The sequence below is a fragment of the Eleutherodactylus coqui genome, chromosome 6, assembly GCF_035609145.1.
Source record: "Eleutherodactylus coqui strain aEleCoq1 chromosome 6, aEleCoq1.hap1, whole genome shotgun sequence".
NCBI classification, from domain to species: domain Eukaryota; kingdom Metazoa; phylum Chordata; class Amphibia; order Anura; family Eleutherodactylidae; genus Eleutherodactylus; species Eleutherodactylus coqui.
The window spans coordinates 42,138,336-42,163,436 of NC_089842.1; the positions used below are offsets into that span (position 1 = coordinate 42,138,336).

General features: G+C 45.8%; 1 protein-coding gene across 4 annotated transcripts in view; it reads left to right on the top strand.

The window, feature by feature from the left end:
- Positions 1–4,410: 4,410 nt before the first annotated feature.
- JHY (junctional cadherin complex regulator) overlaps positions 4,411–25,101 on the top strand; it is a 71,516-nt gene continuing 50,825 nt past the window's right edge. For 3 of the 4 annotated variants that reach the window (XM_066606687.1, XM_066606685.1, XM_066606688.1), the window contains exons 1-2: positions 4,412–4,472; positions 8,371–8,659. In XM_066606687.1, coding sequence (XP_066462784.1) covers positions 8,394–8,659 — 266 coding nt within the window. In that variant the 5' untranslated portion in view covers positions 4,412–4,472; positions 8,371–8,393. Of the gene's footprint in view, positions 4,473–8,370; positions 8,660–25,101 lie in introns of all 4 variants that reach the window. The other variant, XM_066606686.1, reaches the window with a different exon arrangement.

The window sequence follows — 25,101 nt, forward strand, 5'->3', positions numbered from 1 at the left end:
ACAGGTCGGATTCCGCATGTGGGAGGCTCGCAGCAGATTCTGGCTGTGAGCGCGGCTGGTGACCCTGCATTCCTCCCTAAACTATACTGCGGATGACCGCAGAGGCTCGCAGGCGGCCATGCATTTGTATTTCCCATTCCATCGCTGACACGGTTACATGCAGCCCATACGCAGTGCTAATTACGTATGGGTTGCGGGTCGGTCAATTTTATCGACATCAATGGAGGCCGTCCGTGTCGATTCCACAGCAAAATAAAGCATGCTACAATTTTTCTTCCGCTCGAGGAATACGCAATTTGTGTCCGATTCTGAACGAAAAATCGAAAATGCATGCCTTATAATGCCCGCATTTTACAGCGGATTGTCCGCACAGACGGTTATGGCGGAATCCGCAATACAAATCCGCTCGTGTGAGCCCGGCCTTAGTGACACAACCGGCTGCTCACATGATGTAAACAATAACGTGCTTCATCGGACCCTCTTCCATGGCTTCTTGGGCCACTTCTGGTGCTCCTGTGCCCGCTCTAAGTGCTTTGGCAGAGGACGGGTCAGCAGGGCAAGTTGTAATGCACTTTTCTTTCATAACCAACATAAGGGGTTGTCAAGATGGCGTCCCTTGTTCATGTACTAGTTGGTTGTGGGGTAATAAATTACCTGAAACTACTGCGGAATAGGTTGGCGCTATACAAATAACAAGATTTAGTTATTTTTATTTATTGTGTGCCTTATCAGGACATATCCGTATTATGATGCAGGGTTCCCGATTTTGCGCACACAAAAAAATATACCACATTACTTTTGTGTGTACATGCACAGTGAATATGCGGGTTTTCTACAAATGTCGTGCGCATTTACACAAGCCCATTGATTTCAATGGACTCCTGTGGTGCAGAAATTCGCACCAAGATAGGTCCTGCCATGTTTTTTTTCACGCGATCACACATCATGGGGAAAAATCAGTAAATGAACCCATCAATTTTTTATTAGCGCTCCTTCATGCGCAAATGCACACACTTCAGCGCAATGTATTTGCTCCAGAACAGGACCTTTGGTGCGCATGTAGGGCCTGTTATTTGCGTGCACAACGCCCCCGCCCTGATTCAAAAGGCTTTTTAGCCTAATGAGATCCAAGTGTATTCTTTTCCCGTAGTTTGGCGCTGTATTTAGTGAATTGCGTACGCATTTGCACACTCCTCATAGACTTCTACGGGGCCCTCATACACACAAAAAAAAGGAAATGTGAATGAACCAATTGAAATCAAAGGGTTCTATTCTCTGTGTATTACACGCAAATTCTGCATGCGCTCCCCCCATTTTCTTCCATACCCTTTGCTCATTATTCACTAATTTCATATGGAGATTGAAAAGACCAAGGTTAGCGTATAGCCTTATGATACGGAGAAGAGAAGAAGAGGGGGTTGGCCTGCCTTGCATCCACGATTTCTACTTAGCATCTCACCTCAGCTACTGGCTGGAGTTGACCACTCCTACAAAAGACCCACTACTGCAGCACTTAGTCGGTGAGACCTACGGAGCTTCCCTGGCGGAGGATCTGTGGTTCCCTAGGAAAAATCTCTACAGAAATAAGAAATTCAACCCCCTCCTGCGGGGGCCGTGCGAGACTTGGGATCTACGAAGGTAGACGTTGGCTCCAACGCCCTCCCCGATCGTTCCCCTGCGCTTGCTGCCTAGCCTTATGGGGACCCCTTCAAACCCATGCCTCAGTAAGACTTGGGCTAAATTCAAGAACGGACCCATTAGGGAGTTACAGGCTATGGCCGACCTGGGCCCGAGTGAAACTGTGCATTCCCTTCTGCCCGACCAACCTATGTCATTCTTACATTTAGCGCACGTAAGAGGAATAATTGGGGACTTTCTTAAGACCCATCCTTCCACAAGACCTCTCACTGCTTTTGAGAAAACAGTGGATGAGAACAGACCTAACCACAGGAAAATAGCTTTCCTTCGGAAGCACTTTATTTCACCCTCTCTAACTTCGAAGCCTGCATTCCTCTCCTCTTGGGAGAAGGAACTACATATCACTTTATCTCCCTCTGACATCCAATTAATCTTGAAGTTGGCATATGGCCTGTCCCAATGCATTCTCTCACAGGAGGCCCATTACAAACTACTTGTTAGATGGTACAGAACACCTCAATGGCTCTCTGACCACAAACTAACTACATGCGATAAATGCTGGAGATGTGGGACAGGCACAGGCTCTTACTTACACATTTGGTGGGAATGCCGGATCTTGATGCCCTTCTGGCACGAAGTGGAGAGAAATCTTAGGAAGCTAGCACGTAATTTTACACTGACCCCGGAGATTATCTTTCTATGGAGACCATCTGGGTGCTTTCACCCTTTAAAGCAAAAACTATTGGCACAGGCAATTGACGCAGCAAAGGCACTTATCCCCTCTTTATGGATGCAAAAACTACCTCCCTCAATATCTCAATGGAGAGATAGAATGGATTTGTCCTGCAACTTGGAGGAACTCTCTAGCTGGTCCAAAGGTAACCATGACAAATCCCTGGAACTATGGAGCCCTTGGCGTAGATTGCGCCTCGAGCTGTAGTCCTATCAATGTCTTGTCCGGGAGAGACGGACGAGGAGGTTACGCCCAGTCTGTGCTTGGAGGTGGGACGAGGCGGAGATCGAGCACCCCAGACTGGCGTTACTCACGCACTGATCAGAAGCGCTAACTTATAGGATTTTGCTTACTGTATGAATCCATTAGCTATCCCCCTCCCTCCCCCCTCTCTTCCTCCCCCCAACCTGTACGTCTTGTCTGTGAGTCACCCCAACCATGTTTAACAAGTTCACTGTTAAGCTTATTAGCATGACTACTCGGCTTCGACCTGACATGTTGAACTAGTAGTCCCTTTTCATCTGACCGAGTTGTTTTATATTGCTTTCATGTATTACATGTCTGTCATATATTGGAAATTATCAATAAAAACGGATTAAAAAAAATAAATAAATAAAATTCTGCATGCGCAATTACGCCCGTGTGAAGGAGCCCTGATACTACATCACCTCAAGAGAAATATCGGGCTGCCCGCAGCTTCCGCCAGCAAAACAAGATGTTTGCCAGGGGTGCCAAAAATGTATTTTTAAAGGGGTTGTGGATCTTGGCACAACCCCTTTAACTTTGTGTTTGTCTATAAATGTGACCCATCTTTATTAACCCTTTCCAATCCATTGTCTGCCGTCTGAAGACATTATGATTTAAGGCTGTACAGCTCCGATGTCGGAAGATGTCCATCGGGGTTCTCTTACTGCATAGTGCCAGCCTCTCTGCTGTCGAAGCCTATGCAACGTGTCACCGCATGCAGTACTGGATTTAGCCAGCATATAGCGCCGTTGTATAACGGCAGAAAAAGAGTAAGCCCCCTAGGAAAACCAGGATACAAATTGGATTGGAAAGGGTTAATAATCATTGCAGAAATCCAATAATCCCTTAGGCCGCTTTCACTCGACTGAGATAATCGCGTGAAATTTGTGCCTTGTGAAATGCATAAATATGAACGCCATCCCTTTGGATGAGGTCATACTCATGAGCAATTATTTCCCGCATCGCAATACAGTGCGGGGAGAAATTGAAATAAATGGGAAACGCTCCGCGTTCCTCTGCCGCAGCTAAAAACGCCTCACATCCATGGGGACATTCCACACTGGCAAGCGCAATATCGGGCGGGGTTTCATGGCCCGATATTGCACCCGCCCGTGTGAACTTAGCCTCACATAGGCGAACGCGATATGGGGCCGTGGTTCACCATCATGTGAATTCCCCGTGAGACGTTTTTATGTCATAACAGCCTCGCATCTCTTTGGGGATGTAGGGATCAGCCGCGGAGGAGGATCGCAGAGTTTTTCCCAACGTTTTCAACGGTAGACCTCGCATCCCGCGCACGTAGCGTGTGATGTGATGCTGCCGCCGGCCCCATTGAGGACAATGAGCGATACGATGTGAGAGCAAGCAGCAAGAGACAACATGCCGCGATTTGTTTCCTGCGTCGCGGTGTTATGCAGAAAAAATCGCAACACACAAATCCTGCGTGATTTTCTCGTTCGTGTGAAAGCGGCCTTAGGGTTCACTTACTTCCCTTGCAACTGTCTATTCTCATTGGTATCATGTTCCGGTAACACAAGTCTCCAGCTATGGATGGTTGTCTTCCCTCCCTCTTGTGTCTGACACCTCATAAGATCAGTGACCTGTGACAGGCGGTGACATCCCTGCCAGCTTCATGTCTCATGGCCTTCCTCCTCCTACAACCTCATTCATGTCAGTCTTGTATATATGTATGTGTGATATATGAAGTCACACACTCTGTAGATGCCCAGGGGGCAGCGTCCTCCCTGCTCTGCCATCTTTTGTTCCAAGCAGTTTGTTGTCCCTTTGGTCACTATGGAAACGCCAACAGCTGACAGCAGAGCAGCCCAGGGAGCGGTAGGAGCTGCAGGGTCAGGTATGTGAGGGGTTAACTGAGCCGTCCTGATATTATATGAGTACATGAGATATCAGTTATCACCAGTATGTATTAGTGATAGGTGCCCGGAGCAGGGGTCAGGTGTGGGGAGACTTATAGGGCCATGCATGCTCCTCCTCTCCAGCACTTGTTGCACCCTGTTTGTATCTTCTCACTGCAGAAACTTTACACTTCTGTGCCTGATGCGAGGGAATGGAATAGTTTATCCATCGACATGGCCGATTGTTTTTTGTGTGGCGAACTAGAGTTTTTAATGTTATCATTTTTGGGTACGTATAATGTATTGTACGACTTTTATTACTTTATTTTGGGGAGAAAACTTAATTCTCCCATTTTTTTTGTGCAGCGTTAATCATGCAGAAAAAAACGTGATCATTTTTTTTTCGGCGGGCTGGTATGATTACAGCGATACTGAAATTACTTCTTTTAGGCTTTTAATTTTTAATGAAAACCTTTTTTCTTGGAATTTTTTTGTTATATCGATGTATTCAAAGTCCCGTAACTTTTATTTTTCCAGGATGGAGCTCTTTGAGGGCTTGTTTTTTTATGTTCTGAGCTGTAGTTTTTATTGGTACCATTTTAAGGTATATGCAGCTTTTTTGATCACTTTTAGGGCTCAGTCAGATGGGTGTTTATTTGAACGTAAAAAACCGCACTGCACGCATAAAAAAAAAACGTGTGACCCCGTCCATTGCCACCCATATGTTCTATCATTTGTAGGTGCGAATTTTATGCGCATGTAAAATTCCAGACATGTGACCGCTGCCATTGAAAAGCATTGGTTTTATGTAGAGGCAGATCACAAACGTACAAAACATGCGCACATAAAAACGCCCGTCTGACTGAGGCCTTATAGGGTTTTTTAAGAGGCAAAATGAACAAAATAAGGATTTTGCCTCCGCTTTAGGCCGGCTGCCCACGGGTGATGCGGTACCCCTAATAGATAGGCTGACCGCAGAGAATCAGAGCTATTCGCAGCATGCTGCATATTGCCTGCCGCGAGTGGGGAATCGCAATGATTCTCCGCTTGTGGACAGGTGCCGGCGCTTTCCATAGCAATGCTATGGGAAGCATGGGCCGGCATGATTTGCCGGTGGTTTACCATCGGCGAATAAACTGCCGTGGACAGGGGGCCTTTTAAAGGTTTTTTTTTAACACTTTTTTTTTGCTGTGTACGATAAATAGTGTGTTCAAGTTATTGTACAGGTTGTTATGGATACAATAATACCAATACGCGTTGTTTTTTTTTTTAGGCTGGGTTCACACAGGGCGCATTTGCCGCGGTTTTTCCGGTGCGGTTTTGCGCAAAAGAACTGCTTCTGCGACAAAACCGCTTCAAAGGTTAATTTGGGCTTGCGGATTTTGCTGCGGATTTTCGTGCGGAAAAATCCGCAAGCGCTTTTTTACTTTTTGCCGCGTATTTGGTGCGGTTTTGGCTGCGTCCATAGAGGTCTATGGACAAAAAAGCGCTGCGGAAAAGACCGTAGAATGAACATGCTGCATCTTTTAAAACCGCGCCGCAGTTGCATTTCCGCACTGCGGCTGTGCGGAAAAAATCCGCAATGTGAGAACAGCTTTTTGGCAAATCTCATTTGTGCTGCATGGCACTGCAAACGCAGCGGTTTTGCCGCAGTGTGGATATGCAACGGCAATCCGCGGCAAAACCACGGCAAATCCGCCCTGTGTGAACCCAGCCTTAAAGTTGTTTTTTTTAAACAAACAGGGGAAAGTGAGTAAAAAAGGTTTAGCTTTTTTTTCATTATTTTTTTTACACTATTTTTCTTTACATTTTTTATGTCCCTGTAGGGGACTTGAACCATGAAAGCTCTGATCGCTATGATAATGCATTACGGTAGTTCTGCACTGCATTGTTTGATTTTAGTGAGAAACATAACATCGCATTTGCATGAACATCGAACAGTATGCAATGTATTTGACTGTCCCATTGAAAACAATGGGCAATGCGTTCCGAGGGAAGCAAAAAATAGGACATGCAGCGATTTTGCTAATTTAATACGGAACTGTCCACAGGAAGCGGGACAAATGCAGATTTTGTTGCATTTTTAGGCCTCTTTCACACGGGCAACAGCAATATCCTGGCAAGAAAATCGCAGGGATATTGCATCTGCTTTCTGTGCAATATCGCTGCATTTTTTCGTGGCGATTTTGTGTCGCTACAGAGTCGCGCTCTGTTGCCGGGATTTTTGGGGAGACCTTGAAATATAAGCCTTACTTCAAAAATAAGACCCATCTGCAGTAAAAAACAAAAACAAAAACATCACCTAAGAGCTGCTGTCCCCGCCTCCAGGAAGCGCTGGCTGTGATTGGTTCTTGAGCACCACAGCTCAGCTAATCAGAGCTAGCGCTCCATGAACCAATCACAGCCATTCAATGCGATGCAACAGAAAAGGAAGGCTCCATAGGCAAACATGGGCTACAAAACCTCGCAAATCGCAGCAATATTCAGTAACCCGCAATTTTTTTTTTATCGCAATGTAGCAGTCTACAAAATATTACTAATGTGAAGGAACCGGCTGCAAAGCATGGGCCTCACATACATGTGACTTGTAGCGCTGTTGCATTGTGAGAAAAGCACGCGATTTTGTCGCCTGTGGGAAACCGGCCTTAACTGTACAATGCGTTCTGTGGAATTTTTCGCATTTTTTTCCGCAGACTTTAAATGCTGACTTGCATCCCCTGTATGCTAGAAATCCAAAGCAGTTCCGCAAGATGTCCTTCATTCTGCAGCACGAAGAAAGCTACACTCTTATTGGTTGCTAAGGGCAACAAGGATAGTCTTACTGTTTTGATAAATGAGGCCCTCACTGAAGGTGACCAGATGTCCTGATTTAGGCGGGACAGTCCCACTTTGGGACACTGTGTCCCACTTTCCCCTGGGTCCTTAAGGCCTCATGTCCAGCTGGCGCGTTGCCGCATATGCAAAGCGTAGGTTTTTTTTTTAAAGCTCCTGCTTTCCTGTGGAATCTGCGGCCCATCTGCAATTTAATTGCGGACGGCTCCCATTGACTTCAATGAAGCTGTCTGTGCGGGATGCGCACTGCAATGGAGCGCGCTGCGGTTTGATTTCCGGACCAAAAGGTCTGCAAAACAAATCTGCGTACTTTAATTCGTGTGCGGACGCCAATGTTTCCCTATGGGCAGCTTGATTTGCGGATCTTGCAAATCAGATCCGCTCGTGGACATAGGGCCTTAAGGTATGTTTACACATGGTGGAAATGCTACAGAATGTCTGCAGCGGAAATTTCAGCAGCAAATCATACAGCATTTCCGCATCCAAAAAACAGTCAAAATCCACGCCATTGCGGATTTTGACTGGAAATTAGGCGCGTACCCACTGCTGATTTCACACATGGAGCTCCCCCTCACCTCCTCTGAAGGCTTCCTGCTGTCAGCACTCCCTGATTTCCGGTTCTCAGCAGCCTGGTTAGATGATGCCGGTTAGGTGAGCCCGCTACAGGCCGCTGGGAACTGGAAGCCGGGGAATGCTGAGAGCAGAAAGCCTTCGGAGGAGGTGAGGGGGAGCGCCTTCGGAGGAGGTGAGGGGGAGCGCCTTCAGAGGAGGTGAGGGGGAGTGTCTTCAGAGGAGGTGAGGGGGAGCGTCTTCAGAGGAGGTGAGGGGGAGCGTCTTCAGAGGAGGTGAGGGGGAGCGCCGCAAGGTATTTCCAGTCAAGGTCCACACTAATGGTAAAAATTGACTGTCTTTTGGATGTGGAAATACTTCATAATTTGCCCCCTTTTTTGCGTAATGGCCCTGTCCTTTTTACAATGACGGAGCGCTGGATGCCATTTTCTGAGACCTTTTCATCATGCATGCCCGGCTGGCACTGTTCATATCTAGTAATAATGTTTTCCCCAGTTTAGGGTGAAGTGACATCCGTAATGGAGACTGACAACGCTGTGCAATCCCTTCACAGTCCTGTGTCTGCTGGTGGTGACATGGACCTAGGCCTCAGCTCTGACAGTCTGGAGGACAGCGATACAGACAGTCTGTGTGAGGAGAGACAGTATCAGAGCGAACTCCAGAACCGGATTCATGGTAACCAGGAGGACATCCTCCAGACCAAGGAGGAGCACCAGGGTGAGGCGACAGCTGGAGAGACGGAGGACTGCTCTCACCAAGGTCAGGGAGCAAAATCCAAGGTCAGGTACGTGCGTATATATGGTAACGTGTATATGACCGGCTCGAGGATAAGGCAACTGAAAGAGCTCATTCGCACGGGCGTATTCGCACAGTGTATTACTTGCGCAATTTTTTGCTTGCGTAATACGCAGTGAACAGGGCCCATTGCTTTCATGATCATATTTATTCACGCAATGTTCGATCACGTGAAAAGCACGCAGCATGTCCTATTTTGGTGAGTATTATGCACTGCAAAGTGACGTACCCTTACATCTTAGGGATAGTGTGAGATCATAGCAGATCTCGCGCTATCCCACAGTGGGAGCCGGCTGTCACTAGTAGCCGGCCTCCCGCTGTGACAGCGGGGGGCATCGGACATCCCCCCTCACCCCACCCCGCTGTTAACCTCTTCCCTGCTGCAATCTAAGTAGATCGTGGCAGGGAAAGGGTTCACAGAGGGAGCGCGCTCCCTCTGTGACTTCAGCCGGTTCTCACAATAACATTGCGAGAGCATGGCTGGTTGCCATTGCCTATTGTAATAAGCGATAAGGCATGGCAGGAGAGAAGTCCTGCCATGCCTTATCGTAGCGATCATTAGTTCTGCTGCGTAAGTCCCTCAGAGGGACACAGATGGTGTAAAAAGAAGAGCAAAATAAAGTACAAAAAATAAAAATCTAAAAAAAATGTTAAACCCTTTTTTATGCTTTTTTTCATATTCGCATAAAAGAAATTAAAAAAAAAATATTTGGTATCGACGCGTCCGTAACGACGTGTACAATAAATTGAACACGCTTTTTATCCTGCACGGCAAAAAGCATAAAAAAACGCAAAAAAAATTTGCCTCCCAAAAAAACGCAATAAAAGTGATAAAAAACTGTATGTACCCCAAAATGGTACCAATAAAAACTACAGCTCGTCTCGCAAAAATAAGCCCTCATAGAGCTCCATCCATTGAAAAATAAAAAAGTTATTGGACTTGGAATGCAGTGAGTTTTAAAAAAAATAATTTCCAGAAAACGGGATTTTATTGTGGAAAAGTGGAAAAACCTAAAAAAAATATAAGAATTTTGTATCGTTGTATCGTTGTAACCGTACCGACCGCAGAAAAAAATGTAGTGTTTCATTTATGCTGCATAATTAACGCTTTAAAAAAAAATCTATGGCAGAATTGATGCGTTTTCTCTCCCTGCGATCATAAAAAAACTAATAAAAGTTTTACAATGTAGTCTATGTACCCAAAAGTGGTACCAATAAAAACTACAGTTTGCCACGCAAAAAACAAGCCCTTATACAGCCGCGTCGACAGAAAGATAAAAAGGTAATGGTTTTTAAATAGGCCAAAATAGGCCATGTCATTAAGACGTTAAAGTGAATGGGCCAGCACAAATACGCAGTGAATGCAACCTTCGGGCTTAGGCTACCTACAGACGAGCGATCGTGATATCGGGGTGAGAAACTCGGAGAATATCACGCTCGCCAATATGCGTTTTACATGGATGCAAAGTATTTTTCTGGCAAAAATGCCTCCCATCACTTCTGTGAAGCAGCGGTCCTCCGGCGCGGCTTTCAGACGCATTAGAGGATCAGCAAGTGTTTGCCATTGTATTCAATGGGAAACATCGCATCGCACTCGCGTGCACATTGAACGCCGTACGATGTGTTTTACTGTCCCACTGAAAACAGACGAACGGGGTTCATATTCACGTGAGTTTTCTGAGTCTCGTAACAGACCAGACTTGCGCAAGATTCTCGGCCGTGTGAAGCCGGCCCTTAACAGGCGAGAGAGTTTTTGCATAACGCGGGGAATAGAACCATTGACTTCAATGGGTTCATTCTCTTTTTTTTGCGCAAAAAAATAGGACCTACTCCATATTGTACGTATTTGCACAGCAAAGAGCGCCATAAAGGTCTATGGCCGGTGTGCAAACATTTGCGCACACATAAACCCATAGAAACGAGTGAAATATGTAGATATAAACTATTTTCAGTTGCGCAAAAAATCTGCATACTTACGCAACGAAAATACGCTTCTGCCTGTGTGAATGAGCCCTAAGTTCCTGGAAATTAAAGGGCCCAGTTTGTTTACTTTTAAATTACAATGACCTCATGCGCAATTGAATTCCGCACCACATCTCCATTTCCACACGGGATTTGTGCGGATTATTTCCGCAGCTTGTAGACGAGATTTTCAAAATATCATCCACTTTGCTGCTACTATAAATGCCGCAAATTTCTGTGTGGAGCGCCCGCACAGAAATTCCGCCCCCTCTGGATCCCCCTCAATAATGATATGCAGAATATATCAATTTGCATCAGGAAAGAATGAAAAGAATGATGCTGTGGAGTGATCCGTAATGTAATAATCTGCAGAATATATCAGTATGAACCTGTCACATGTAGATGGATTGGAGAAATGCTCTGCAGGTCTCCAGAAAGGTCACTCAGTTAGTAGTCTGTAGAATCTCACAATAAGCACCTGTTGGCTAGTGATGTAGGGAAGCAATGCTCTGCAGATCTTTAGTGAGGTCAGTAGTGTAATAATCTGCTCCGGGACATCCCATTGATCTGACAGGAGACATTTCTTTAGAATTTGAGAGCCATAAACATCACAGATTTTTTTTTAGAAAATAGATTTTAAAAATCCACCCCCAGCTGAATGACTTCTGCAGAATAGATTTTGCTTCCTCTGAGCAGAAAAATCTGCACTATGGAAGTGTTGAATAGACCCCTATAAAAGACGCCGTCTGCAACTCCCCCGCAGGGCGGCATTGCTCTCATGAAAACTAATGGAAGAGGATAATAAAAATATCGGCAGGACGCTCGGCTCGCAATGATCACTTACACATCCATTTTCTCTGCCTGTGGAGCTATTACATAATCCATGAAAAGCCGCACACAGGACATTAATCACATATTCTGTACTAAGCGATGTTTGCTACCAGGTATTAAAATAGCAAATGGAAGAGACACTGAGTGTGTGATCCACATCCTTCCATCTGAGGTACTTTTGTGATCCACGTCCTTCCATCTGAGACACTTGGTATGTGATCCACGTCCTTCCATCTGAGACACTTGGTGTGTGATCCACATCTTTCCCTCTGAGACACTTGGTGTGTGATCCACGTCTTTCCCTCTGAAACACTTGGTGTGTGATCCACGTCTTTCCCTCTGAGACACTTGGTGTGTGATCCACTTCCTTCCCTCTGATGTACTTGGTGTGTGATCCACATAGTTCCCTCTGAAACACTTGGTGTGTGATCCATGTAGTTCTCTCTGAGACACTTGGTGTGTGATTCGTGTACTTCCATCTGAAACACTTGATGTGTGATCCACGTCCTTACCTCTGAGACACTTGTTGTGTCATCCACGCCCTTCCCTCTGAAACACTTAATGTGTGATCCACGTTTTTCCCTCTGAGGTACTTGGTGTGTGATCCACGTCCTTCCCTCTGAAACACTGGGTGTGACCCACGTCCTTCCCTCTGAGGTACTTGGTGTGTGATCCAAGTCCTTCCCCCTGAAACATTTGGTGTGCGATCCACGTAGTTCTCTCTGAGACACTTGGTGAATCACACACAAGAGCCTCATTGGGAGAGACATGTCTCCACATAGAAAGAAGGGCATTGATCACACTCTAAGCATCTAAGAGTAAAAAATGTGGATCATCTACCAAGCTTCTTCACATGAAGGGAAGAAAATGGATCACACACCAGATGCCTTAGAGGAAAGAATATGCATCATACCAAGTATCTCAGAGGAAAAGACAGCAATGTTTGCTACCAGGTATTAAAATAGCATGATGGAAAAGAGACTTAGTGTGTGATCCACGTCTTTCCATCTGAGGTACTTGTGTGATCCACGTCCTTCCATCTGAGGTACTTGTGTGATCCACATCTTTCCCTCTGAGACACTTGGTGTATGATCGACGTCTTTCCTTCTGAGACACCTTGTGCGTGATCCATGTACTTCCCTCTGAGACACTTGGTGTGTGATCCACATCCTTCCCTCTAAGGTACTTGGTGTGTGATCCACGTCCTTTCCTCTGAGACACTTGGTGTGTGATCCACATCCTTCCCTCTGAGACACTTGGTGTGTGATCCACGTCCTTCCCTTTGAGGTACTTGGTGTGTGATCCACGTCCTTTCCTCTGAGACACTTGGTGTATGATCCACGTATTTCCATCTGAAACACTTGGTGTGTGATCCACGTCCTCCCCTCTGAGACACTTGGTGTGTGATCCACGTCCTTCCCTCTGAAACACTTGGTGTGTGATCCACGTCCTTCCCTCTGAAACACTTAGTGTGTGATCCACGTTCCTCCCTCTGAGGTACTTGTTGTGTGATCCATGTTTTTCCCTCTGAAACCCTTGGTGTGTGATCCATGTAGTTCTCTCTGAGACACTTGGTGTGTTTTCCACGTACTTCCATCTGAAACACTTGGTGTGTGATCCACATCCTTCCCTCTGAGACACTTGGTGTGTGATCCACGTCCTTCCCTCTGAGACACTTGGTGTGTGATCCACGTCCTTCCCTCTGAGGTACTTGGTGTGTGATCCACGTCCTTCCCTTTGAAATCTTGGTGTGTGATCCACGTAGTTCTCTCTGAGACACTTGGTGTGTGATCCACATCCTTCCCTCTAAGACACTTGGTGTGTGATCCACGTCCTTCCCTCTGAGGTACTTGGTGTGTGATCCACGTCCTTCCCTTTGAAACACTTGGTGTGTGATCCACGTAGTTCTCTCTGAGACACTTGGTGTGTGTGATCCACGTGTTTCCTTCAGAAACACTTGCTATGTGATCAATAGTATGGGTGCCGCACACATTCAACCTCAAACGTGAGGTGGGAAATTATGCATCATATTGCCAGCTTACCCGGATCCAGACCAAACAACGACCCAAACAGTGTAATCTTTATAGATGTATGATGTAAGCAGCATTCAGGGTATTTTCACAGAGACGTCTTCACACCAACTTCCAAAGTAAAAATATATCTTTTATTCCATTTCTTTGCTAAAAGCCTGCAACGTTTCGACTGCAACCTTCAGTCTTTTTCAAGCCAGTGATCAAGGTACTTGGTGTGTGATCCACGTCCTTCCCTCTGAGACACTTGGTGTGTGATCCACATCCTTCCCTCTGAGACACTTGGTGTGTGATCCACGTCCTTCCCTTTGAGGTACTTGGTGTGTGATCAACGTGCTTCCCTCTGAAACACTTGGTGTGTGATCCACGTTCTTCCCTCTGAAACACTTGGTGTGTGATCCACGTAGTTCTCTCTGAGACACTTGGTGTGTGATCCACGTAGTTCTCTCTGAGACACTTGGTGTGTGATCCACGCATTTCCATCTGAAACACTTAGTGTGTAATCCACGTCCTCCCCTCTGAGACACTTGGTGTGTGATCCACGTCCTTCCCTCTGAGACACTTGGTGTGTGATCCACGTCCTTCCCTCTGAGGTACTTGTTGTGTAATCCACGTCTTTCCCTCTGAAACACTTGGAGTGTGATCCACGTAGTTCTCTCTGAGACACTTGGTGTGTGATCCACGTAGTTCTCTCTGAGACACTTGGTGTGTGATCCACGCATTTCCATCTGAAACACTTAGTGTGTAATCCACGTCCTCCCCTCTGAGACACTTGGTGTGTGATCCACGTCCTTCCCTCTGAGACACTTGGTGTGTGATCCACGTCCTTCCCTCTGAGGTACTTGTTGTGTAATCCACGTCTTTCCCTCTGAAACACTTGGAGTGTGATCCACGTAGTTCTCTCTGAGACACTTGGTGTGTGATCCACATACTTCCATCTGAAACACGTGGTGTGTGATCCACGTCCTTTCCTTTGAAACACTTGGTGTGTGATCCACGTAGTTCTCTCTGAGACACTTGGGGTGTGTGATCCATGTGCTTCCTTCAGAAACACTTGGCATGCAATCAACGTACTTCCCTCTGAGACACTTGGTATGTGATCTATGTCCTTCCCTCTGAAACACTTGGTGTGTGATCCACGTAGTTCTCTCTGAGACACTTGGTGTGTGATCCACGTAGTTCTCTCTGAGACACTTGGGGTGTGTGATCCATGTGCTTCCTTCAGAAACACTTGACATGCAATCAACGTACTTCCCTCTGAGACACTTGGTATGTGATCTATGTCCTTCCCTCTGAAACACTTGGTGTGTGATCCACGTAGTTCTCTTTGAGACACTTGGTGTGTGATCCACGTAGTTCTCTCTGAGACACTTGGTGTGTGGTCCACGTAGTTCTCTCTGAGACACTTGGTGTGTGATCCACGTAGTTCTCTCTGAGACACTTGGTGTGTGATCCACGTAGTTCTCTCTGAGACACTTGGTGTGTGATCCACGTAGTTCTCTCTGAGACACTTGGTGTGTGATCCACGCATTTCCATCTGAAACACTTAGTGTGTAATCCACGTCCTCCCCTCTGAGACACTTGGTGTGTGATCCACGTCCTTCCCTCTGAGACACTTGGTGTGTGATCCACGTCCTTCCCTCTGAGGTACTTGTTGTGTAATCCACGTCTTTCCCTCTGAAACACTTGGAGTGTGATCCACGTAGTTCTCTCTGAGACACTTGGTGTGTGATCCACGTAGTTCTCTCTGAGACACTTGGTGTGTGATCCACGCATTTCCATCTGAAACACTTAGTGTGTAATCCACGTCCTCCCCTCTGAGACACTTGGTGTGTGATCCACGTCCTCCCCTCTGAGACACTTGGTGTGTGATCCACGTCCTTTCCTTTGAAACACTTGGTGTGTGATCCACGTAGTTCTCTCTGAGACACTTGGGGTGTGTGATCCATGTGCTTCCTTCAGAAACACTTGGCATGCAATCAACGTACTTCCCTCTGAGACACTTGGTATGTGATCTATGTCCTTCCCTCTGAAACACTTGGTGTGTGATCCACGTAGTTCTCTCTGAGACACTTGGTGTGTGATCCACGTAGTTCTCTCTGAGACACTTGGGGTGTGTGATCCATGTGCTTCCTTCAGAAACACTTGACATGCAATCAACGTACTTCCCTCTGAGACACTTGGTATGTGATCTATGTCCTTCCCTCTGAAACACTTGGTGTGTGATCCACGTAGTTCTCTTTGAGACACTTGGTGTGTGATCCACGTAGTTCTCTCTGAGACACTTGGTGTGTGGTCCACGTAGTTCTCTCTGAGACACTTGGTGTGTGATCCACGTAGTTCTCTCTGAGACACTTGGTGTGTGATCCACGTAGTTCTCTCTGAGACACTTGGTGTGTGATCCACGCATTTCCATCTGAAACACTTGGTGTGTGATCCACGTCCTCCCCTCTGAGACACTTGGTGTGTGATCTACGTCCTTCCCTCTGAGACACTTGTTGTGTGATCCACGTCTTTCCCTCTGAAACACTTGGAGTGTGATCCACGTAGTTCTCTCTGAGACACTTGGTGTGTGATCCACGTACTTCCATCTGAAACACGTGGTGTGTGATCCACGTCCTTTCCTTTGAAACACTTGGTGTGTGATCCACGTAGTTCTCTCTGAGACACTTGGGGTGTGTGATCCACGTGCTTCCTTCAGAAACACTTGGCACGCGATCAATGTACTTCCCTCTGAGACACTTGGTGTGTGATCCACATCCTTCCCTCTAAGACACTTGGTGTGTGATCCACGTCCTTCCCTCTGAGGTACTTGGTGTGTGATCCACGTCCTTCCCTTTGAAACACTTGGTGTGTGATCCACGTAGTTCTCTCTGAGACACTTGGTGTGTGTGATCCACGTGTTTCCTTCAGAAACACTTGCTATGTGATCAATAGTATGGGTGCCGCACACATTCAACCTCAAACGTGAGGTGGGAAATTATGCATCATATTGCCAGCTTACCCGGATCCAGACCAAACAACGACCCAAACAGTGTAATCTTTATAGATGTATGATGTAAGCAGCATTCAGGGTATTTTCACAGAGACGTCTTCACACCAACTTCCAAAGTAAAAATATATCTTTTATTCCATTTCTTTGCTAAAAGCCTGCAACGTTTCGACTGCAACCTTCAGTCTTTTTCAAGCCAGTGATCAAGGTACTTGGTGTGTGATCCACGTCCTTCCCTCTGAGACACTTGGTGTGTGATCCACATCCTTCCCTCTGAGACACTTGGTGTGTGATCCACGTCCTTCCCTTTGAGGTACTTGGTGTGTGATCAACGTGCTTCCCTCTGAAACACTTGGTGTGTGATCCACGTTCTTCCCTCTGAAACACTTGGTGTGTGATCCACGTAGTTCTCTCTGAGACACTTGGTGTGTGATCCACGTAGTTCTCTCTGAGACACTTGGTGTGTGATCCACGCATTTCCATCTGAAACACTTAGTGTGTAATCCACGTCCTCCCCTCTGAGACACTTGGTGTGTGATCCACGTCCTTCCCTCTGAGACACTTGGTGTGTGATCCACGTCCTTCCCTCTGAGGTACTTGTTGTGTAATCCACGTCTTTCCCTCTGAAACACTTGGAGTGTGATCCACGTAGTTCTCTCTGAGACACTTGGTGTGTGATCCACGTAGTTCTCTCTGAGACACTTGGTGTGTGATCCACGCATTTCCATCTGAAACACTTAGTGTGTAATCCACGTCCTCCCCTCTGAGACACTTGGTGTGTGATCCACGTCCTTCCCTCTGAGACACTTGGTGTGTGATCCACGTCCTTCCCTCTGAGGTACTTGTTGTGTAATCCACGTCTTTCCCTCTGAAACACTTGGAGTGTGATCCACGTAGTTCTCTCTGAGACACTTGGTGTGTGATCCACATACTTCCATCTGAAACACGTGGTGTGTGATCCACGTCCTTTCCTTTGAAACACTTGGTGTGTGATCCACGTAGTTCTCTCTGAGACACTTGGGGTGTGTGATCCATGTGCTTCCTTCAGAAACACTTGGCATGCAATCAACGTACTTCCCTCTGAGACACTTGGTATGTGATCTATGTCCTTCCCTCTGAAACACTTGGTGTGTGATCCACGTAGTTCTCTCTGAGACACTTGGTGTGTGATCCACGTAGTTCTCTCTGAGACACTTGGGGTGTGTGATCCATGTGCTTCCTTCAGAAACACTTGACATGCAATCAACGTACTTCCCTCTGAGACACTTGGTATGTGATCTATGTCCTTCCCTCTGAAACACTTGGTGTGTGATCCACGTAGTTCTCTTTGAGACACTTGGTGTGTGATCCACGTAGTTCTCTCTGAGACACTTGGTGTGTGGTCCACGTAGTTCTCTCTGAGACACTTGGTGTGTGATCCACGTAGTTCTCTCTGAGACACTTGGTGTGTGATCCACGTAGTTCTCTCTGAGACACTTGGTGTGTGATCCACGCATTTCCATCTGAAACACTTGGTGTGTGATCCACGTCCTCCCCTCTGAGACACTTGGTGTGTGATCTACGTCCTTCCCTCTGAGACACTTGTTGTGTGATCCACGTCTTTCCCTCTGAAACACTTGGAGTGTGATCCACGTAGTTCTCTCTGAGACACTTGGTGTGTGATCCACGTACTTCCATCTGAAACACGTGGTGTGTGATCCACGTCCTTTCCTTTGAAACACTTGGTGTGTGATCCACGTAGTTCTCTCTGAGACACTTGGGGTGTGTGATCCACGTGCTTCCTTCAGAAACACTTGGCACGCGATCAATGTACTTCCCTCTGAGACACTTGGTATGTGATCTATGTCCTTCCCTCTGAGACACTTGGTGTGTGATCCACGTAGTTCTCTCTGAGACACTTGGTGTGTGATCCACATAGTTCTCTCTGAGACACTTGGTGTGTGATCCACGCATTTTCATCTGAAACACTTGGTGTGTGATCCATGTCCTCCCCTCTGAGACACTTGGTGTGTGATCCACGTACTTCCATCTGAAACACGTGGTGTGTGATCCACGTCCTTTCCTTTGAAACACTTGGTGTGTGATCCACGTAGTTCTCTCTGAGACACTTGGGGTGTGTGATCCACGTGCTTCCTTAAGAAACACTTGGCATGCGATCAACGTACTTCCCTCTGAGACACTTGGTATGTGATCTATGTCCTTCCCTCTGAAACACTTGGTGTGTGATCCACGTAGTTCTCTCTGAGACACTTGGTGTGTGATCCACGTAGTTCTCTCTGAGACACTTGGTGTGTGATCCACGCATTTCCATCTGAAACACTTGGTGTGTGATCCACGTCCTCCCCTCTGAGACACTTGGTGTGTGATCCACGTCCTTCCCTCTGAGGTACTTGTTGTGTGATCCACGTCTTTCCCTCTGAAACACTTGGAGTGTGATCCACGTAGTTCTCTCTGAGACACTTGGTGTGTGATCCACGTACTTCCATCTGAAACACGTGGTGTGTGATCCACGTCCTTTCCTTTGAAACACTTGGTGTGTGATCCACGTAGTTCTCTCTGAGACACTTGGGGTGTGTGATCCACGTGCTTCCTTCAGAAACACTTGGCATGCGATCAACGTACTTCCCTCTGAGACACTTGGTATGTGATCTATGTCCTTCCCTCTGAAACACTTGGTGTGTGATCCACGTCCTTCCCTCTGAAACACTTGGTGTATGATCCACGTCCCTCCATCTGAAACACTTGGTGTGTGATCCACGTACTTCCTTCTGAGACACTTGGTCTGTGATTTACGTACTTCCATCTGAGACACTTGGTGTGTGATCCACGTCCTTCCATCTGAGGTACTTGGTGTGATCCATGTCTTTTTTTCTACATGGAGACACTTCATGTATGATCCTTGCTATTCCCTTCAGGTGAAGAGACTTGGCACATGAACCATGTCTTTTACTCTGTCTCGAGATACTTTGTGTGTGATCCACATCCCAACCTCCTCGTGGAGACACTTGATATGTGATTTACATCCTTCGGTTTGTGTGAAGATACTTATTGTGTGATCCACATATTTCCCTGCATGTGGAGATAATTAGTGTATGATTCACCTACTTTGCCACTTGTGGAGACACTTGGTCTGTAATCCATGTGCTTTCCACTGAGATACTTTGTATCACTGGTGACATGCAGTGTGTGATCCGTATCCCACTCTCTTTGAAGAGATACTTGCTGTGTGATCCACATATTTCCCTATTTCTGGATATACTTGGTTTGTGATTCACATACTTTTCTCCTTGTAAAGAAACCTGGTCTGTAGTCCATGTCCCTCCCTCTGAGATACATGGTATAATCCATATCCTTCCCTATGAAGCACTTTCTGTGTGATCCACACACTATCCTCATTGTGGAGATACTTTTTGTGTGATCCATGTCTTTTCATGTACTTGGAGATACTTGCTGTATGATTCACATACTTCACTTCTTGTGAAGACACTTGATCTGTAATGTATTTCTCTCCCTCTGAGGTACTTGGTATGATCCATATCCTTCCTTTTAGGCACTTGTTGTGTGATCCACGGCCTTCCCTCCATGCAGAGACATGTGGTGTGTGATCCACATCCCACTGTCTTTCTGGAGATACTTGTTGTGTAATCCACATATTTCCCTGTTTGTGGACATTCTTGGTGTGTGATTCACATACATTTGTCCTTGTAAAGAAACTTGGTGTGTAATCTATGTCTTTCCCTCTGAGATACTTGGTATGATCCATATTCTTCCCTCTGAGGCACTTGGTGTGTGATTCACGTTCTTCCCTCCATGTAAAGAAACTTGGTAGATGATCCACATGTTTTACTCTTAGACACTCAGTATGTGATCAATGCTCTTCTTTCTATGTGGAGACATGTCTCTCCCAATGAGACTCTTGTGTGTGATGCGCGTTTTTCCCTCACAGATACTTGATGCCTAATCCACATTGTTCTTTCCATGATGAGGCACTTGATGTGTAATCTTCAACCTTCCCTTCTTGTGGAGACACTTTCAGATTTCAACCCCTGAAATACAACTGACCACTAGATGGCAGACCTTGACTTCACCTATAGCAGTGGTACTAAGGCTGTCTTGCCCCACTATTGTAGTATACATTAGTAGTATTAAGTAACAGGTGGAGTTCAGTTGAGTGTAGTCTGCTGCATACGTCTCAAAATATTCCTCTGTACTGCAGTACTAGTTCATTGAAATTGCTGTTTTACCATGTTAGAAACCACAGATGCTCAGATTATCCATAAAACCACCATTATCTGTCAGATCTGCAGATTATCTACTAGTTAAATGTCATCAGGACCATAGTAAATGTAGTTTGAGTTGAAGTACAGTAATGGGGTTTAACACTACCCCATCTAATCATAATGGTAAAAATAATGCCGTGAGTTAGAGATCATCCGGTTAAACCCAGAGTGACGAGGTATCAGATGAAAACTTTTGTAATGGAGATTACATAGTTATTATTGATCTGTAGACTATATCAGAATTTATGTGGTAGTGGGAGGGAAACCTGATCTCTAAGGAGATCAAGAAAATGATAATCTGTATAATATACTGAAATACAGGCTGATTAAAAAATCAGGGCCACTTAGAACATCTACTGAACAAAAAGAGCTACACGTAGGAAACTTTGTAGAACACTTAGATGGATGGAGAAAAACTTTTGGGCACTATGGTGGTGCATGTCGGCCATACTTGTTGCAGCCATATTGGATTCATACCAGGTGGTGAGGCGGCTGATGCTAGTAATGTCCAGGACAAACTGAGAACTAGAGAACTTCACACTGTGCTCTAATGCCAGTGTCCTGGTGCTTTTATGTGGACTTTTCATAAAAACAGCTAGTACAGCTAGGGATCGGAAACGCTGCTCAGATGACCATTTCTTAGTTTGTCCTAGAAACTACAAGTTTCCCAGAACTTGATAGATCCTGCACTCACTGGCTTCTTCCTGGGTATTCTTGATTGAAAGGTTCAGCCACCTCATGGGAACTTCTGTCACCGACCATCAGGATGGTCTCAATTCCTTTCGTTCAGAAGATATGCCAAATGGCCCTGACTTTTGAATCACCCTGTACGTCTGAGGACGAGAGGGTATAGGTGAATATTTCAATATGTATCTGTCAAGGATTAGAGAAGTGCAATGTTCTACATCTCTCTAGAGAGGTCAGCAATGTAGCAATCTATAGCATATTTTTGATCTGACCAACTTAGCGTGAATCAGCAGTCCATCAATAAAAAGCTTAATGGCCGCCAAATTGAAATTCAATTTACGAATCACAAAAGTTGATTCGTAAAGTTTTTTTCTTTTGTTCATCTGTGGTCAAAAAAATTTCCATAAATTCTAATTTTCTAAGTATAAAAAGGGTTGACTGGATTTAACAGACCATTTATAGCTGAGAGAATATCAAGCGGCGCTCCTTTCCCCGTCATACGCGACACATTAGCATCATAAAGGCTGTTTGTTTGGGGATATTTTTAGAACATATTTTACACGTAGTTCCGGATGGTTTTATCCCTCTGCAGAATACCCGCCGAGCCGAGCTCTCACCACACATAAAAAGGCGATTGTTCCTTTTGTAGCGTGTGATACGCGGGGAGGGGCTTCGCTACGGAGCATTCGCTGCTTTTTATTTTAATGATTGCAAAACAAAAATGTTTTCAGCAGAAAGCTCCTAATCTACACGTTGTAAATATGTAAATGCGAAACATATGGAGAGCAATTAGCGTCCTCCACAGTAAATTGCAGAGGGCAATGATGAATATTGAAGAGATAATTCAATTTAGTGATTAGTATGCCAGGCTGTTAAGTAAAGATGGGGACCGCTAATTATTACCTCGCTGTGATTCTCCTAATAATTTAAATAGGCAATTGTTTCCAATTTACAGGCTATTAAAAGTGCAGGGAAATGAGGAAATCAGGAGATGTCGATGTAAGTGCGAAAGTGCATGTCTTTAGTCACAGGATTTGCAGCTTGCAGTAAGGATGAATGCATTGGGCCTGTATATGTAACTGTTGTATCAGCTTGGGGCCTCTTTCACACGAGCGTATATCGGCCGACCGTGAAAACGGTCAGCTGATATATGCTCCGATCTGATGCATTGGATTCCAATACATCAGATCACATGGCCGTATTCCCGCGTCGTGAAAGGGCTGGGCTAATATAGCGCCGAGCACTTTCACGCGGCCTTCCAGAATAGTCCTGGAACTATCTTTCAGGCTGGAAAACGTCGGCCGCTGCATGGGCTCCTATGGGGCTCCTATGGGAGCCCATGGCAGCGTGCGGAGAATGGAGGTGGGAGGGAGTTTAGCAGCATGATTGCTAAACTTCCTCCCTCTTCTTTCCTCCTCTTTCCTCCCTTCTGGCTGTTTGCAATGGGAGGGAGCAGGATGGGGTGGAGATTAGTCCCCCCCCTTCCATTGCTGGCTGCTGACAAGGGACGGGGAAGGGCGGGAGCTTAGCTCCACCGCTGCCTCTCCCATTGCACACAGCTGGACGGGAGGAGAGAGGAGGCGAGCCAGCGAGGGGGAGGCTTAACGGCATTGTGGCCTCTGCGTGTATGCGCTGATGCCCGTCCCGTTTCAACAGGCACACAAACATTAGATTGGTGTGCCTGTTCACGCGTCTTTACGACGCCGGCGGGCGCACGTAAATACGCCTACGGCCATGTGACGGGACCCTGAGCTTGACTGTGCATTTGGTCTTCTTTTACTCTAATGAGTGTGTCACCTGTTGGTGTATACTTGGGGTCAATTAAGGAGGTATTTTAGTTCCCTCTTGGCCTGGATTCTGTGCTGGTCAATTTCAGTGTAGTATCCTTCTGCTGTGGAGTGAGGACATCTCTGGACCTGGGTTCCATTGTTCTTTCAGCGGCTCTCCAGATAAGTTCAGAGATTTATTACTGAGATTTATTCTTTGTGGTTTTGGTTTACTCTTATGGGGGTTTATCCTTTGTCATTTATCAGGGTTAGTGAGTGGCACAGGCAGGAGGGTGGATGCGTCCTTATCAGGGCGGGCCATTCACTAGTAGGTAGGAATTGTCACCCTCTAGTTCCCCTTAGGGAAAGATTCCCTCCTTTGTTTATTCTTCCCTTGCACGCAAATACGCAGAAAGATAGAGCAGGTCCTATTCTTTTTGCGCGCACACGAAATGCGTGCAAAAAACATAGCTGCAAACTAACCAATTGACATCAACGGGTTCTATTCTCTGCGTATTGCGCGTATATTTTATGTGCACAAAAACGCACGCAAATATGGCCGTCTGAAGAAGCCCCTACTCAAACATCCCAATAGCTTTCCCTATCTTCAGGCACAAGGTAAGGGAGTGGAGGTGCCAGCTGCAGGACACCAGGACCAGTGGCACCCCGTTCAGTACTGACGTCTGATGCACCCTGTTGGACCACACAAATGTGCCATGATAACATGATATTTCGCCCTACGAAGGACTGCTCCCCATCCACTGCTGTATGCGATAGTTTCTTTAATTTTAAAAGAGCTAGATAAATTGAAGCTGAATAAATTCTTGCGCTGGCAGATAATTCGTGGATGATCCGCACCCACGTCTGTGCCCTTTCCCCCTGTCTTATCCACTCACACTGCATATTCTGCATATTCTATGAGCTTAGCTGCTTCCCTTCCATCTAGATCATGTAGGATGAATGCAAGCATAGAGATAACTAATAACTAGGGTCAAATGACAACATAAACACATCCCATCTCATGCCAAACACACAGGGATTAAATGTCGCTAAATGTTTTAATAGGATTCTTCAATAGTTAGGCAAAGAATGGGCAGATTTCCACCCCAGGAGCATCTGGCAACGTTGCTTTGCAAGTGTTTACATCCATTTATTGTGCCTCTTGAAAATGATTCTTGTGAACGAGCGGCAGATGCTCCTGAGAAGCCATCTGTAAATTCTCGCCTCTCCTTGTCTCCATAATAGTAACGCACAGAAATATCGCTGTCTCAATCCAAAATCTGCAGTGAATCCATGACAGTGACATGTTAACAATGTAATGGATACACAGCGAGGCTTGTGTTCCATCAATCGGCCCCCAACAGAAATATGGTGCAAGTATGTTAGGGAATATGGCGCTGAACGTGCGCTATATTTATCAATGAATAGCGCCATGAATTGTGTTCCCAAAACTGAAGAATGGCTAAACATTTATGGTATTGCAACATACGGTATTTGCATATAATATATTTAAGACACCGTAATCCATTTCTTGGAAGTAGTGGCCATACTTTGGGTTAGTTTATAATATTCTGTAATACTTACTAATTATCATCATAATCATAGAAGAATGATGATCATACTTGATAAAGACGCAAGTCGAAACGTTGTAACCATTTGTGGAAGAAATAAAGGGAAAAACCTTCTTTGAAAAAGCACCGTTTATGCTGCCATCATATCTACTTCATCTTGGAACTCATAGATCTGTTTGGATCAGGATGTTTCAGGTGGCTTTGCATATCTAGTCCATCCCTTACGGGCATTTAAAGTGTGCTGCTGACATATCTTTTTGCATAGAAGAATGATGGTCATACTTTGAAATGAAAGCACCCCTCTTTTCCTTC